This window comes from Crotalus tigris, unplaced genomic scaffold, assembly GCF_016545835.1.
Source record: "Crotalus tigris isolate CLP2741 ecotype Arizona unplaced genomic scaffold, ASM1654583v1 scf7180000020804.159936, whole genome shotgun sequence".
Taxonomy (NCBI): Eukaryota; Metazoa; Chordata; class Lepidosauria; order Squamata; family Viperidae; genus Crotalus; species Crotalus tigris.
Window position 1 is genome coordinate 48,697 of NW_024098191.1, and position 17,582 is coordinate 66,278.

Sequence of the window (17,582 nt, forward strand, 5' to 3'; positions counted from 1 at the left end):
TTCATCTTGTGTTAGCAATTCCCCTCAGTTTGGTATTATCTGCCAATTTGATTGAGCACTCCTTCTATCCCCTCATCTAGGTTATTTATGAAGATGATGAAGAACACCAGCATAGGACAGAACCTTGAGGTATTCCACTGAATGCTTCCCTCCACACAGATGTAATTTCACTGAGGACCATATGCTGAGTGCAAATGGATAGGCAACTGCAAATCCATTTGATGGTGGTCCTGTCTATCCCACATTTTTCTATCTTACCAAAAAGTAGGCTATCGTCTACTTTTTTATCAAATACCTTACTGAAGTCTAAGTATATTATATTCACAGCATTTTCTTGATCCACTAATTTAATCATTTTATCAAAAGAATGTATTCAGTACATGACCATGAATAACATCTAAGGGACACTTTGGTGTATATTTATTGATTTTATCAATGAAAACCTGTTTGAGAAACCATCACTGTGAACTTTTTTGTTTTTTTCAAACATGATAGTCTGTTTGAATTGTTAATGTGACTTGCAAGTACCCTGTCAAGCATCAAAGAAACCTGTTCTGCTTCAGCCATTGTTGTTTCTTCAGCAGGAGGGAGGGGGGATGTTTGGAGTGCTCAGCACAGCTGCAATGGTCCACTCTGGGAATCAAGGTCATCGCAGAATGGCTGGGCTGGGAACTGAAGAATTTTTTCATAACAAATGTCTGATACTTAATTGGGGAATGTGACCTGCACTATCGGAGGGGAAGGGAGATTCTATACTTTTAATTTACTGTTCTGGCGCCATTTTCACCAGAGCTGATTTTCTATTCATCAGTGCCAATATGCTGTACTCAATTAAGTTTTGCATTAGAGATTGGAATGTTTCAACTGTGCTTACTTGGTGGGGATCATCAGTCGGAACCTTGACATATCCTACATGAGAATTAAAGCCTGGTTCTCAAAGTCTACACAAAGAATCAAAGTGATCAAAGGCCTCAGTAGATGTTTATATAAGTGCTACTAGTCAACTGAAATACCCTATTTCAGTCATTTGATTATTTATTTTATTTTAAAATTTATTATATACTTTTCTAATTGGGATTTTTATTTCACATTGTACCAAAATGTGAAAATAACCAGAAATTGAATTTTTGTTCCTTTTTGAAATAAATTTTCTTATTTTAAGTAAATGAGGATTTACCCCAAACTCTATACAATTAATGTAATTGCTTTTTGTTATTCTTCAGTTCGCTTTTTTAACAATTAATTGCTTTATAGAGCAAACATTTACCCAATTACAGATACTCTCACTCTTACTAATCTTCATTAATATAAGTTTAATCATATATATATTCAAACCTATACATTATCCCTACAGTCAGGTTACTTCTCTAAAGCTTACAACTGTCATTCAGAACATTTATATTAACCTAGATTTATTTTATTCACTATTCTCTTCTAACCAACTCGATCACTTCAGCACAAGAAAGAAATAGACTATATTTAAAATAGATCATTATGATGAAGGGAAAATGCCAATACGTAAGCTTTATCATCAGGGAGTGAGCATTTTCCACCTCAGAGCATGATGAGTTTAAGGCTGAAAGTAGAAAGGAAAAGGAAGGCTGACACCAAAGAAACTGCTCAGGACTCTCTATTTAGCTTTAAAGAGACCAGGGCTTGAAGTAGTTCAGCTCTCTCAGGGAGAATTAAATGGTTCTCTCAAAACAGGAATATCAGCTGAAAAGCAAAGGAGATAGATACTGTTAGCAAAGGTGTTAGCAAAGGAAAAACTTTCCCAGCTGAGGCTACTGTTCTAACTTGCCCAATGGGGGGAGGTAGATTGTTGCTGCTAATACAGCTTATATATTTAGTTGGATATTACTATTTGATAGCTTGAAAGACTGAAGCTTCAAAGGGGTAATGCTGTGTCCAGTGCTTGCTGAAACTTAACTGTTTGTTTACTTCACTATATATTTAAGAATGTTGCAGAGCATGATTTGTGTGTTCATCTTCTACATAGAAGACTTGGCCATGCAAGCTTTAAAGTTTTGCAGCAAATGCAAGAGTTTGCAGAAGGGCTAAATTTGAAGGGATGCAAAGCATATTTGGACTGTGCAATATGCAAAGCATCGAAGTCAAAGGCATTCCCAGTTAGTAAATATAGCACAAGACAAACAAAAAGAGCTCTAGAGCTGGTCCATGCAGATCTGGTAGGACCTATGCAAGCCAGTTTGGGAGGAGCAAAATATGCACTGGTAATTGTTGATGATTATAGCAGGTATTCGTTTTGCTACTTGCTTAGAGGTAAGACTTGCTTAGAGGTGCTACAACAATTCAAACAGTGGGTAAGTTTTGTAGAGAGAAGGTACAAACAACAAGTGTGTCAGTTGCAAACTGACAGAGGTACTGAATTTATGTCAACTAAATTCCAACAATGGTTGGGGCAATTGGGGATAAGATGCATACGTACAAATCCTTACACAACAGCAGAGAACGGTGTAGCTGAAAGAAGGAATGGTGTTTTGCAACCAATGAAAGATTCATTATTAGAGGATTCTGGTATGAGCAGGTCATATTGGGGAGAAGCCATATTGACTGCCAATTATATAGTTAACAGGCTGTGGAGTTCCTCCATTAATAATACTCCATATGCCATTCTATATGGGAGAAAGCCATCACTGGCACATTTGAGAATTTTTGGAAGTACTGCATGGGTACATATTCCGAAAGCAATCAGAAGAAAGGGACAGCAGAAGGCAAGAAAGCTCAGGTTTGTGGGCTATGAGCCAGGGTCAAAAAGATATCGCTTTAGCGATGGAAGTAAAAGAACTGTAATTTCAAGGTCTGCTAATTTTGCAGAACAAAATTGGGACAGAATTAATGCAAATTCTGGGTATGTCTCACTTAATGACAGTGATCTATTTAACAACAATAACTCATCTAATGATAAAAAAAATGATTACTGAAAATGTCAATGTTCAGGGAGGAGAGGCTGAACAAGACATGAAGCCAGATAGACTTGAGACATAGGAGCAGTTAATACCACGTAATTCAGAGCCATGTAACAAAGGAATTCCGCCTGACAGGTATTCTGCCAGCAAGGTAAAGGTTTGATATCACAACTGCATTCTTCAATGCTGAGTTAGAGGAAGAAATTTATATGATCCAAGCACCAAGATATGAAATTGCAAAACCTAACATGGTGTATAAATTAAACAAGGCTATTTATGGGTTGAAGCAGTCAGCCAGAAACTGGAATATTTATTTAGATACTGCTTTAAAGGGTCTTAAGAGTTGCAAAGCTGATAATTGTATATATACTGGACAGTTACAAGGAGGGAATTGTCTTCTGTTATCATTTGTGGATGATCTTTGCTTCATCGCAAAGGATCCATCACAAGTCAAGGAATTTGCTGATAAATTAGGAAAGAAATTTGAATTAAAAAATTTGGGAGAAATAAAAAATAATAAGAAATAATAAAAAATTATCTCAGTGTAGAGATACAGAAAAATGAAAAAGGTGGTTATATTCTCAGTCAAAGGAGAAAAATTGAGCAGTTGAGCAGTTATTGGAAAAATATAATATGAAAGATTGCAATACTGCTCCCACACCCATGACTACGGATTTTTATAATAGTTTAAGTGCGGACAAAGGTGAAACCTGTGATCAAGAGATATATCACTCAGCAATAGGGAGTTTGTTATATCTATCACAGTGGTCCAGACCAGACATAGCTTGCGCAGTAAGCATTTTGAGTCATTTTACTGCTGCACCTACAAAGTTACATTGGATGGATGTAAAAAGGGTTCTCAGATATTTAAAGGAAACTATAAATTTGGGTCTTCAAATACAGATTACTGAGGAATTGAAATTAAAGTGCTATGTCGATAGTGACTATGCAAATGACATAAACACAAGGAAATCAAATTCTGAGATTATAATATTGTTTGGAGGGACTCTGATTGGATGGAAGTCCAGAAAACAAACAACTGTTGCTATTTCAACAGCGGAAGCAGAGTTTATTGCTTTATCTCAGTGGTTCTCAACCTTTTTAATGCCGTGACCCCAACCGGTCATAAGTCGAGGACTACTCAACCGGTCGTAAGTCGAGGACTACTCAACTGGTGCAGCACCGTTTGCAGAATGGGACTTTTGGCAGGCTCAGCAGGGCAGAGACAGCCTGGACAATTCCAGCCTCTATTCAAGAGAGTCTATTCTACTGGCTTTCAAAAGCCAATAGAATAAAAGGGAGTAGCACAGCTAAGGAAAAGGGAAAAAAAATGGCGGACTGCATTGTTTGGTGACCCCTGTGAAATGGTCGTTCGACCCCAAATGGGATCCCGACCCACAGGTTGAGAACCACTGCTTTATCTAAATTGTGTTCTGAAGTAACATGGTATGTACAGTTGTTGCAAGATTTAAATATTAATGTAAAAGAATCTGTAAAGGTATTTGAAGACAATGCTGCCTGTATAAAAATGGCAACTGGTGACAGGATGAAGAACAGAAGTAAACATGTAGACATTAAGTATTGTAATGTCAGGGAAGCTATAAAAAGAAAATTGATTAGTTTACATCATTGTTCTTCCTGAGGATAATTTGGCAGACATGATGACTAAACCATTGGGTAGTGTTCACTATGGAGAATGTATTAAGTCAATAGGTCTGATGTCTCTTCCTGTCATGAAGGGAGAAGTATTGGAATATTCATGAGCAGGAAGAGTCATGTGGTAACTCAGTCAGCCAATGTGAAGAAAGTGCTACTGAGTCTGTGCAAAAGGTATTGAGTTAGAAGCTGAATTTTCAGTCTCAGGTTTGTCTCTGTATCTCTCTGTAAGAAGTCTTCAATTGACCTATGTTGCTGTAAAGAAGAATGTATGGTATTGTAAATATTTTGATATAAATATAAAGAAGTTATTTTTAATCAGCTAAATGCAGTCAACTGTGAGATCTTCTGATTTATTTTTTCACCAATAGAGAAATTAAAATTCTCTAACACATTTATTAATTGCTTTGTCAGGAAATTTCTTCTTAGTTCTAGGTTGGATCTCCCTTTAATGATCTTCCACCATTTATTTATTTATTTATTTATTTATTTATTTGATTTCTATAGTCACCCATCTCAGCAAATGACTCTTGGCAGCTCATAACTCAGAAACATGTATTACAATTAAAATATTAAAAACATTTTATAACAATAAAAACAGTAAAAATCATTAATACACTAAACATTAAAATGTCTAATTCCAGTACATACAAAGCAAGACATCTGGCCTATTAAAATATAGCCAGGAAACGGGATCCTTGGTGCATGTAGTGCCCCAGGCTTGGGAGCATGCCCATTCTTCTCCTACCCTCAGGTGCTTTGGAGAATAGGTCAACCCCCTCTTCTCTGTGACAGCCTTCAAGTACTGGAAGACTGCTATCATGTCATATCCACAGCATTTCCTGATCCACTAATTTAATCACTTTTTTCAAGGAAGGAAATAAAAGGGGAACTCATCAAATTTGCAGATGATATTAAGCTGGCAGGAATAGCCAGCACTATAGGCTCAAGATCCAGATGGATCTCGACAGACTTAAAGACTGGGCCCTATCTAACAAAATGAAATTCAATGTAGAGAAAAGTCTTACCCTTGGGCAAGAAAAACCAAAAGTACATGTACAGATTAGGTGAAGCCTGGCTTAATAGCAGTAACTGTGAGAAGCATCTTAAGAGTCCTAGTGAACAATTAACTAAATATGAGCGAAAGTATGTGTGACATCAGCCAAAAAAGCCAAAGCAATCCTAAATTGCATTAACAGAGGGATTGAATCAAGATCATATGAGGTACTAATACCATTCTATCAAGCCTTAGTAAGGCCACACCTAGAATATTGCATCCAGTTTTGGTCATCACACTATAAAAAGGCACTGAGACTTTCTGCACTGAGAGTGCAGAAAAGAGCAATGAAGATGATTAGGGGCCTGGAAGCTAAAACATATGAAGAATGGTTGCAAGAATTGGGCATGGCTAGTCTAGTGAAGAGAAGGATGACGAGTGACATGTTAGCAATGTTTCAATATTTGAGGTGCTGTCACAGAGAAGAGGGGGACAACCTATTTTCCAGAGCACCCAAAGGCTAGATAAGGAATAATGGATGGAAACTGATCAAGGAGAGATTTTTATAATTTGTTCTGAACAGATGAGACAGGTATGGTACTGGGGCCTGTAAAGGAAATCAGCTGAAACCATTTCCTTCATTATTTTCTGTTGGAAATAATGTTATCTATAATATTGATCTCCAGATTTCAGATTACTAAAATAATTAAACATAATGCATACCTGTGCTTCAGGAGGACCTCCTTCATCTCTAATTAGCAATAGGTAGCTCTGTCCATCAACTACTATCTCTTTCTTGAATCTCCCACCTATCATAGAAAACAATCCATTAGAGAAATCAAGGTTTTACTTGAAATAAAAATTGCTCTGAGTGCTTGAAAAATGTTGTAGTAATTACTTTCTAGTGAAAGCAATAAAAAAGACAAAGTAGAAAACCATATATACCTTTGTAGGTCAACCTATTTCCTATTTTTGTCTTAACTACTTGACAAAAATTAACTTTCCATTTGGATACAAAGATTTGATAAATGGTAAAAATAGCTTATAATAGCTTGAGCTTCTAATTTTATTTTTAAAAGCCTAATTTTATAAAGCAAAATATGCATTATGGAAATGGTTTCTTCTGTTTTTTCTGTCACCAGATCATTATAAAACTACAATAGGTCAAATCAGAGCTAATGTAATGGAACTTAAATCCTACAAGCATTTCATGATTCATCTTTTGTCAGTAGAATGACAAGTAGACTTGAGGACTCAGATGGCTTACAGCCAATTTTAGTGCTCCATGAATTACAACTATTTCTGCAGAAAAACAAATGTGTTCCAGTAGATCACGCACTGGCAGCTTCCTATTTAAGTTATTTGAGCTATTTGTTAATATTATCAACAATAGGAAAGCTTCAGCTAGTGAAGCATATGGCAATTAATTCAACCCATTAGTGATTATGTTTATAGTTCCAAATAATCAGCAAACACAACATTTGAAAAAAAAATACTTAAATTTAATATAGTCTATGTTCAAAAGGTAAGATCTGTCAAGTAGCTCACTTAAATCCAATCAAAATAATATATGCTGTCCCTTGCATATTGAAATGGAGGAACATCAAATTAAATTCAGCCCACAAATGGATTAGTCCATTTGACATTTAATCTCAGTGTGGGGTTTAATTTTTGCCAAAATGAAAGAATTTCCATTCTTGGAAATCAATGCAGTTTGCATATTTTGAACACAATGAGGGTTAAAGGATGTCAATATGATGCTTTCATTGTGCTCTTGGACTGGGATAGGAAAGATCCAATATCAGGCTTCCAGTTTTATTCAGTAGCGCAGGTAGTCGAGGGATCGTGGGGCTGTGCATCCTACGGCCGATTCTTTTCTGTTTGGGGACCCTAAATGGGCCTAAAGTCACCCCAGAGAGGCAACAAAGTGGAGAGACGGCGGTCAATCCGGTCGTTCGGGGAAAGCACTCCAGAAACCAGCAGAAGAAAGGCTAGCTTCACTCCAGAGTCTAGCCCAAGCTACAAGCAGCTGAAGCCAAAAAGCATTAATTTAAGCTTGATCGTAAACAACATGTTTGGAACTGAGTAAGAATATTGATTTTCTCTCTTCTACTTGATATTTGATTTCCTGGAAAAAAGAAAAAGAAAACTTGACTTCCGCTTCCAGATCAGGCAGCTTCAGCCCTACGAAGAGCTGTCGCTCTTCGTTGGCTGTTTTTCTCTCTACCGGTAGACCCTTATGCGGGTTTTAAATTGCCCTGGTGGGGCGACCACCATCGAGGAGGCTTTTACTTGGCTGCGGTGGAGCGGCGGCTCCCCCTATAGTCCGAGCTAACTCCATAGGGCCAATGGCGAAGATTGGTCAGTAAAATGGCCGATCACTTCGCTGTGCCAGCTGAAGTCAGAAAATCATCTAAGCATAAAGAACCACCGTGGTGAATCCGGGTGAGACCTTTCCTCCCTCTCTCTGTTCTGAAATATTTTTCCTGCAAAGAGCTTGCTTTTTGGATGACTTCCCTGTTCTAAGGAGCGGCGTCTGTCTATTTGGTGGGGAAAAAAAATACTTCAAACAAAACATCTAAGCTTGAAAACCCACCGTGGTGTATCTGGGTGAGACTTTTTTCTTTGCTTCTCTTTTTATTCTACTTTGTTTTCTTTTTTGCCTGTAAGAGCCCTGTTGGAATTATTTCCCTGGCTTGGAAAAGCAGCTTCTACTTGTTTGGGAAGAAAGGCGTTGAACGAATGAATAAAACAAAATTTTAAAGACTACATCTTTTTTATACATGGTTTGGGGTACCGAAATTTTTTTTTCTTAAGAGCTGTATTATCAGTTTATGCTGTTGTTTTTTTTCTTGCTGAGCGCTATTACTATCTTATATTGGAAGAGTATTTCTTTCTCCACTTTTTCCTTAAAAAATAGAAAGAAAGAGAAAAAATTACTCTTGAAAAAGTTTTTTAGCTTACTGAGGACATCTACTGGCCAAAAGCTAATATTGTAATTGTTGACTATTTGGAGATGAGATGTTTGGCCTTCAAACTGGTTTTTTTTTTTTTTTGAGAGAGAGAGAAAGATAACCTGATTCAGCTGAATAACTTTTAAAATAGAGCTGCATTCACACTTAAATTGTAAACTTATTCTGGAAAAGATTTATGAGGCTAAAGAAGAAATATGTGCTACAATGAAAGAGTTTATTACAGAATTAAGAGCCAGAATCTCTCCTTTAAACCTCAAAATTGACTCTCAAACTACTTCTGATTATTCTATAAAACAGACTACACATGAAGAGGACTTAACTGAGAATAACTTTGACTTTGCCTGATAAGCAGTTCACCTATGGCTTTGAGGACCAGGAAAAGCAAAGACTGAGATTTGAAATGTCAAAGCAATGAAATTTTATGGTTAAGAGAAACAGAGGGCCAATGCAAAGGCCAAGATGGTTTACATGGTTTCAAATGATACTGCAAGCAATAAAGAGAGACTTATCAGTTGGAAGGAAAGCTCTGTTATGGAAACCTATCTGGCAGAAGAAGAAGCCCAGAATAAGAAGTGAAATTTAAAATTTTATGTAATGAATTAAAGGCAATTTAGAATTATGGATTGATTTAAGGACTAAGATTATGAGCGAGATGTAAGAGAAATGGGCGACTAATGGAAGATATATATTAAATTGACTAAGAATGTACTTTTTGAATTGATGGGTTTATCGATATGAAAATTATTATTTTTAATAATATGATTTGTTTGTTTGATGTCCAATGGATTAAAATGATTTAAGGTTTGATATTATCTTTTCAGCTTAAAAAGTAAGAGAAAAAGGGGTGATTAATGGAATATATATATTAAATTGATTAAGAATGTGTTTTTTTGTTTTTTTTTAGAATGATAGGTTTATTTGTAAGAAAATTATTATGTAATGTTGAGTTAATCTAATAAGATGATCTGTTTATTTGATAACATGAATATAATTAGTTATGAAAATTAACTGGATGAAATTTGAATTCTGTCAAAAGGATTGAAATGATTTAAGGTTGGACTTTATTTTGTCAGTTTAAAGAGATTGATTGATGGATGGATTAGATACGTATAGGATAGATTAATATTTTATTTTAAATAAGGGATATTAGTGGAAGAAGAAATAAATAAGATCTATGATAAAATTAAGGAAAGAATATATTTGGAAGGGATACCCGAACTGATAATGTTTGTACTTAAAGTTATTTTGATTATGGTAGTGTAAATTTATAAAGCTTTAAAAACAGGTTTAGGTTGAATAAATTTAAACTAGAATTGGATTATTTTAAATAAAATACGTTACTTAAGGGAAAAAGAGAGGGAATATTTGATGTATTGATTGAATTATATATATATGTTTTGTCTGTGGATGTTTGACCACCCTAACACCACAGTGTGTCTTGAGTACTTTGTTTTAAAAATCAAAAAACCAATAAAACTTGTCTTAAAAAAAAAGAAAACCCAAGAAGCAAAAATCCTCTGACAGTAAGAAGGAGGGGGATTCTTGCCTCACACTCCCTCAGACGGAAGCGGGAATTAAACTTTTATGGGGGACAAAAACATATTGAAATGAAATGAGTATAAGACTTCAATCTGGATAAGTTTGAAATTGGTGGAATTTGTTAAGATTTTCTTTTCAAAAGATTATTGATGAAAACAGAAGAAAGTAATTGTTTGTTTTGAAAACTAAAAAACCGAAGTGGTAGTGACATATAGTGGTGGATGAAAATATACAAGTTTAGTTGCTCTATTACAGGAAATGATAGAAAGTTCAGTAAAAGATAACTTGTTTTTGTGACCTTCAATGTTTTAATTAAACAGAGAATAGCTGCAACAAAAAGAAAACATTTTGGGCTATTTACAAGGCAAGAACTATAAACTTTAGAAAATAAATTGACTTTCCTGGATTATAAATACTTATAGAATTGTGACTCTAAAGCTGTTTGCAGAGAAAGGAAAACTTTGATTTTTGGCTATCATAGAACATTAGAGACCTGCAGAAAGAACATATCAAGAAAAAACAAATAGTTTCCAGGAAGAAATGTATGCTGTCTTGCAACTAATTCAAACAACAATGATTTCAAACCACAAGGAAATTAAAAACAACTTTGAAAATTGAAATGAACACATCTTCAAAATAACCTTGCAACAAAAAAAACTCTCAGAAAATAAAAACAGAGAGCGATCAGATAAAGCAGACAACTGAACATAATCTAGAGGAAAGAGATTTAAAGATGGAACCCAACAATGACCAGGCAGAGAAAAACTTGCAGGAAATATTGGATATGGAAAAGATAATCTACTCACAAAATAAGACTGAGGACAAGAAAAAAGATTTGACAAAATGGATTATAGAGCTTGAGAGACAAAAAATGATAAGAGAAATTAAGAGAGAAAGAAAAATATTTTCAATGAATACGAAGGGGTGAAACCCTTCCACAAAAACATTTTACTGGATCTCTTTTCTGTACCTACGACAACCTCTACAAGACTATGGGAAGACTTTTTGGTCCAGTGGAGCATACTGATTAGGAAGGATGTTTGGAAAAAAAAAGGCTAAAGTTAGAATTAAGAAATTGGATGATGGAACCTATCAGATGGAATATTTAAAGACTAAACATTTGTTTGAATATGGTTAAAAAAATAGAAAAATTCTGGATATAAATGTATTTTAGTTTAAGAGGGATAGGCTCCTCAAGTAACATAGTATTCTATTCTATTCTATTCGTTTAGATATGAGAAATATAAAAATGTTGGGATGGTTTATATGAGGGAAAGGTTTTAAATATTTAAGTGTAATTGATCTTGAGAAAATCTCAGTTGACAAGAATGTTCTGAATAGACTCAAAATATTAGACAATTGGATGTATTAGATGGAATATTTAAAAATTAAACATTTGTTTGAGTATGGTTAAAAAGAATAGAAAAAATTTGGATATAAATATATTTTAGCTTAAGAGGGATATGTTTTTTAAGTAGTATATTATTTCCTTCTTTTTTCTTTTTCTTTTTGTTTTAAAGATATGAGAAATGTAAAACTGTTGGGATGGCTTGTATGAGGAAAAAGATGTAATACTTAAGTGTAATTAACTCTGAGAAAATCTTAACTGGTAAGAATGTTTTGAACATTGCAAGGAAAACAAATCTAAATAAGAACTTTGAAAACAGGGCTTATGACAAGGTGATGATCTTGATGATCACTTAGAAAGATGATCACTTAGAAAAGATGATAGATGATCACTTAGAAAAGAAGCTTTATATTGATGTGGTTGTTAAACACTAGAAAAATATTTATATTCAGTTGTTATCTATCAAAATATTAAGAAATGTACTAATTTAACGTTGGTAAAAGAATATTACTGGAAGAAGACAAAATCAAAGAAAGCTACTATATGGATTATGGAATTATAGAAATTAAATTGTTATGGATTGTTTTTAAATGTAAATCCAGACAACACACTGTTTACCAAATATTAAGGTAATTATGTTAAAAAAATCAATAATATATATATTTTTAAAAAAGAAAGATCCAATATCAGCTCTGCCTGGTTCAGCCTGGTGCCTCACAAACATCCCGCATACAAAGTATGGGAGGGGGGAGGATGGAGGAGCAATAAAGTTGTGTGTGTACGTGATAAGAAATTTGTAGGGGGAATGACAGGTGATAAAGACCAGAGCAGCTGGATTCATTTTGTACTAGCATCCCAAGGCAAAGCTCCCTGAGAAATATGTGGACTACCCCCAAACATCTCAGTGTTCTCAAAACCTTTTGGCAAGCTTCAGTTGGCTGGAAATGGACTGGTCACATGGGGAGAATACTAATAAGGTCAAGAATCTTTTGAGGGAAAAAAAAGATATGATAGATATCTCTGAGAAGATTTTATTCTACAAGGAAATGCTCTAGGTCAACCTACAAGTTTAATAGAACAACTTTGGGACTCTTTTTCCAAGGCTGAGAATTTCTTGAAGAGATTTGATAGACACTCCTGAGAGGAAAAAGATCTCATTCTATGAAGGTGAGCTGGAGGGAGTGACTTAAATTTAATGACTTAATTGGTTAGGATGGACTTTTATAAGTTTGATATATGTATTGAAAGAAAGCTTTAAGGTAGTTTTGTATTTATAAAATGAGTTTGTAAATGTATGTTCTCTGTTCTTTTATGTAATATTGAATAATTCCCAAAGTTTGTAAAATACTACTGATCAAATCAGCAAATAAGAGGAAGTGGGCTTCCGGTGGCGCTGCGTTGCCGATGGCAGCTACTTTGTAGCCGTCCATCTGAGACAGCGTTAAAACCGCCGAGGACAGCAGACATCAGCTGTTCCGCGGTTTGAAACTTCTTTCCTGGGCAAAAGGAAAGAGGTGAGTTTTTTTTACCCTGAATAGTGGTAGAGCCTCTGAAACCCTAAAGTGTTTTTTGGGGGGCGAAGGGTGAGCTCCCACAGAGTTCAGGGCATTCTCCGCTCCTCAGACGCCTTTGTCCCTTGTTGTTTTGGGACAAAGCAAGACGCCGCTTCCACATCCGCAATTAAAGTAAACTGGTGAGGTAATTTATAAGCGGACAGAGCTGATCAGTGGATTGTATTTTTATGTTTTAATTAGACTTTAACTCCAAGAATTATATTTTTTTTTACAGTGAGGGAAAGTAAAATGGGGATGAGAGGTTTTCCTCCCCTTTTTTTTTAAGCACGGAAGGAAAGTGAAAGGAATTTTCTTTTATTTCCTTTTTTTGTTATAATAGTTTTAGAAATTTTTGGGGGGGATTTTGGGTGTTTGTAAGAGGAGGATTATATTTTCTTATAGATAGAAAAGGGCTTTTTTTTCTTTTTCCTTTTTTTGATTTTTCAGATTCTTTTTAAGAAGGAGGAAAACTTTTTAAAAATGACTTCTAAGCATCAAGCGACCTCTGCTGTGCCTAAGGTGGCTTCTTCTCCAGCAATATTACCAGCGCAACAATCCAAATCCAGATCACCACCACCCTCCCCGCCTGCACCACTCATGGTAAAAGACCTTCAAGAAGTCATGGGAAGTGTTGTATGCCAAATTAGAGGAGAAATGAAGAAGCTTTTAGTAGAGAGAAACAACATCTTGAGGGAGGATATAGTTTTGGCTTTAAAAGGACTTGCTTCTGTTGTTGAAAAGCTGGACTCTCATACTGAGGATGTTGTAGACAAAGTGGATTCATTGGAGGATAGGGTTGAAAGTGTGGAGAAAACGGTGGAAATTTCACAGGATGAAATTGTAATGTCTCAGTACAGAGAGATGGAGTTCGCTTTGAGAATCAGGGGTCTGCGGGAAAATATGCAAGAAAATCTGAGAGAGGTGGTGGCAAATGACATCGCTGTGATTTTGGAGAGGGATCCAGAGGAGATACTTAGAGAAATTGAAAAAATATTTAGAGTTAATTCTTGGATTGCAAAACAGAGAAATTTGCCAAGAGATGTGGTGATTTATTTTGGGAAAAGGTCTTTACGCAACGAAATTATACAAGCATTTTACAACAAGAGATTCCAGATTGCTGCTCAGGATGTTATAATTTTAAAGGAGATTCCATCAAAAATTTTAAGAAGGAGAAAGGACTTCGCTTTTCTGTCAGATGAACTTAAAAAGCGACAGATGCCATTCAGATGGGATATTCCATTTGGAATTGTGGTGAGTTACGCGGGGACACGTTATAGACTTAATACTGTTTCTAAGGCAAGAGAGTTTTATATTTCGGTCCTGGGAGCGCACTCATCACCACCTATAATGTTCAAAGCTTTGGAAGTGAAGGAGGGTGAGCAGTTGGCTGAAGATGCTGTATCAATGAAAGTTGGATTACAGGCTGAGTTGTTACAGCAGTCTGAGATGAAAGAACAGAGAATAACTCGTGCAGCGCATAGACGAAAAGAAAAGGAACAACAGAAGAAGGAAATTAAAGAAGTTATACAAGAATCTGCTTCTGAGCCTGTGGGAGGAGCAAGACCTAAGAGATCTTCATTGGTTCAATCTTCAATGGCAGGTCTTCAAGCAGTCTTCTCTAGGCTAAAGGATGGAGGAGATGGCAAAGCTCCTGACCTGGAATGTTAACGGCCTTAATTCTCCACAGAAAAGGAAGAAAATATTTCATTATTTGAAGCAACATAATAATGACATCGTTTGTTTGCAGGAAACCCATATTATTATAAAGGATCAAAAATATTTGATTAACGCTCGATTGGGTTCTCATTTTGTATCATCTGCTCTTGGGAAAAAAGGGGGTGTTGTTATTTATGTTAAGAAAAATATACCAGCTACATTAATAGATTCTGATCCTCAAGGGAGATATGTTATGATTGAAGTAGGAATGTATGGTAAGAAATTGCTTATAGTGGGTTTGTATGCCCCTAATCAACAACAAGAACAGTTTTACAGGTTTCTTCATCAAAAATTGATTTCATTGGATTACAGATCTGTTATTTTGATGGGGGATTGGAATGGAGTTTTGGATACACATAAAGATAAGAAAGGATTTTCTACTTCTTTTAAGCAAGCCAAACTACCTAAGGCTTTTTTTGATTTGAAGGAGGATTTGGAATTGAGAGATTTTTGGCGGGAACGTAATATGGAAGAGAGAGACTTTACTTTTTTTCTGATAGACATCAATCGTTTTCAAGAACTGATTTTTTTTTATTACAATGGATTTATATTTTAGGGTAAAAAATGTAAAGATTTTTCCAAGGACATTGACAAATCATAGTCCTGTATGGGTGGAATTGGTTGCTGAGAAAGAGGAGAGAAGATCTTGGAGGTTGAATGAAAATTTATTTAGACAAGAGGCGAATGTTCAGAAACTTAAAGAGTATTTAAAGGAATATTTTATTTTAAATATGCATAAGGGAACCTCAATGGCAATGGTTTGGGATGCTAGCAAGGCTTATATGCGTGGGGTTCTGATTCAAATGAATAAAGCTCATAGGCAAAAACAGATGTAAAAGTGTAAGGAATTGGAAGATGAGATTAAAATAAAAGAAAAAGCATTAATTTTGAATCCTTTGGATAAGAATGTAAAGGCTTCTATAAATTTGCTTAAAACACAGTTTAATATGTTAATGGCTGATCAGGCTGCAACTAATTTACTTTATATGAAACATAATACATTTTGTAATGCAAATAAGCCAGGGAGGTGGTTGGCTTATCAATTAAGGAAGAAACAGAAGTCGAGAATTATAGATAAAATAAATTATAATCGAAAAGTGGTTTTTCAGGAAGAATTGATTAAAAAAATCTTTTTTAGATTTTTACACAAAATTATATATGGGTAAGAAGGTACAGAGTTCAGATATAGATAAATATTTATAAGACGCTCATTTTCCCAAGTTATCAGATGATCAAAGAGATGCGATTAATGGATTTATCACTGCACAGGAAATTATCATGGCAATTAAACAATTAAAAGTTGGTAAAGCACCTGGTACGGATGGATTGACATCAATCTATTATAAGACTTTAAGTGATGAGATGACAGAGCCCTTAAAGGAACTTTTTAATAATATATTATTGGGTTTAGAGACTCCCCCATCTTGGGGAAGGGCTTTTATATCTTTGATTCCAAAAGAGGATCAAGATCTTACTTTACCAAAAAATTATAGACCTATATCTCTTTTGAATGTAGATTACAAAATTTTTTCAAAAATTTTAGCCAATAGACTTATGATTGTATTGAACCAAGCAATACATACTGATCAAACAGGTTTTATAACCCTGAGATATAAGAAGAATAATGTTAGACAAATTATTAACTTAATAGAATATTTGGATAAAAATAATCAGATTCCTGCAGAATTGATTTTTTTAGATGCTGAGAAAGCCTTTGATCAGGTTAATTGGCAATTTATGATAAGGTTGGTTGAAGAGATGAATTTTGGAGACAAAATTTTGCAAGCTCTTCGAGGTATTTACCAAAGACAATCGGCTCAACTTATAATTAACGGAGGTTTATCTGAGGTTTTTCAAATTGAAAAGGGCACAAGACAGGGTTGTCCATTGTCTCCTTTGTTGTTTGTTTTAACATTGGAGATTTTGTTGATTAAAATTCGTGAATCACCTAAAATAAAGGGAATAATGATTGATAAGAATGATTATAAATTAAGAGCTTTTGCAGATGATTTGGTTGTTACTTTGTCTCAACCAACCTACTCTGTATTGGAGTTGTTACAGTTGATAAATCAATTTGGACATGTTTCGGGTTTTAAAGTTAATAATAATAAAACTAAAATATTACTTAAAATATGACTAATTTGGATAAGGAGACGTTGGTTAAATTGACGGGCTTCGAAGTTGTAAAAAAGGTCAAATATTTGGGGGTTTATATAACTGCTTCTAATGTAAAATTGTATAAAAATAATTATGAAATGTTATGGTCTAAAATACAGAAGGATTTGAATGATTGGAAAAAATTGCAATTATCTTTGTTTGGGAGAATTGCTACAGTCAAAATGGATATTTTGCCAAAGTTTCTTTTTTTGTTTCAAATGATACCTATTTTAAAGAAAGAGGCAAATTTAGAAGAATGGCAGGGTATCAATAAATTCATTTGGGCGGGGGGAAAACCAAGAGTAAAGCTTAAAATTATACAAGATGTTTGAGAGAGAGGTGGACTCAAGGTGCCGAATTTTAAATTGTATTATGATGCGGTGGTTTTAACATTGATTAGTGATTGGATTAATTTAACAAACTTAAATATACTTTTTTCTGGAGGGATGGGATTTATTATATGGATGGCATGCCTATTTAATTTATAATAAAAAGGTGGATAGAGTCTTTAAGTCCCATATTTTGAGAATTTCTTTACTGCGAGTTTGGAAGAAATATTATAGATCAGATTTTAGAATACCGTTGTGGGGAATTCCAGGGTATGCAATAGAAGGGAGAAGGAAAGGAGTGAAAATGGAGAGCATTTCTTATAAACAATTGCTTAATTGGGATGGGAATAATTGGCAATTAAAATCTATGGATGAATTAACG

The 17,582-nt window shown here is 34.8% G+C and overlaps 1 protein-coding gene across 1 annotated transcript in view; it reads right to left on the bottom strand.

Moving 5' to 3' along the window:
* Nucleotides 1-17,582, bottom strand: part of LOC120319537 (arf-GAP with GTPase, ANK repeat and PH domain-containing protein 1-like) — a gene marked incomplete at its 5' end in the record, with an annotated part of 104,290 nt that overhangs the window by 23,827 nt on the left and 62,881 nt on the right. The window contains one exon of the mRNA XM_039368482.1: nt 6,307-6,392. Coding sequence (XP_039224416.1) covers nt 6,307-6,392 — 86 coding nt within the window. The remainder of the gene's footprint in view (nt 1-6,306; nt 6,393-17,582) is intronic.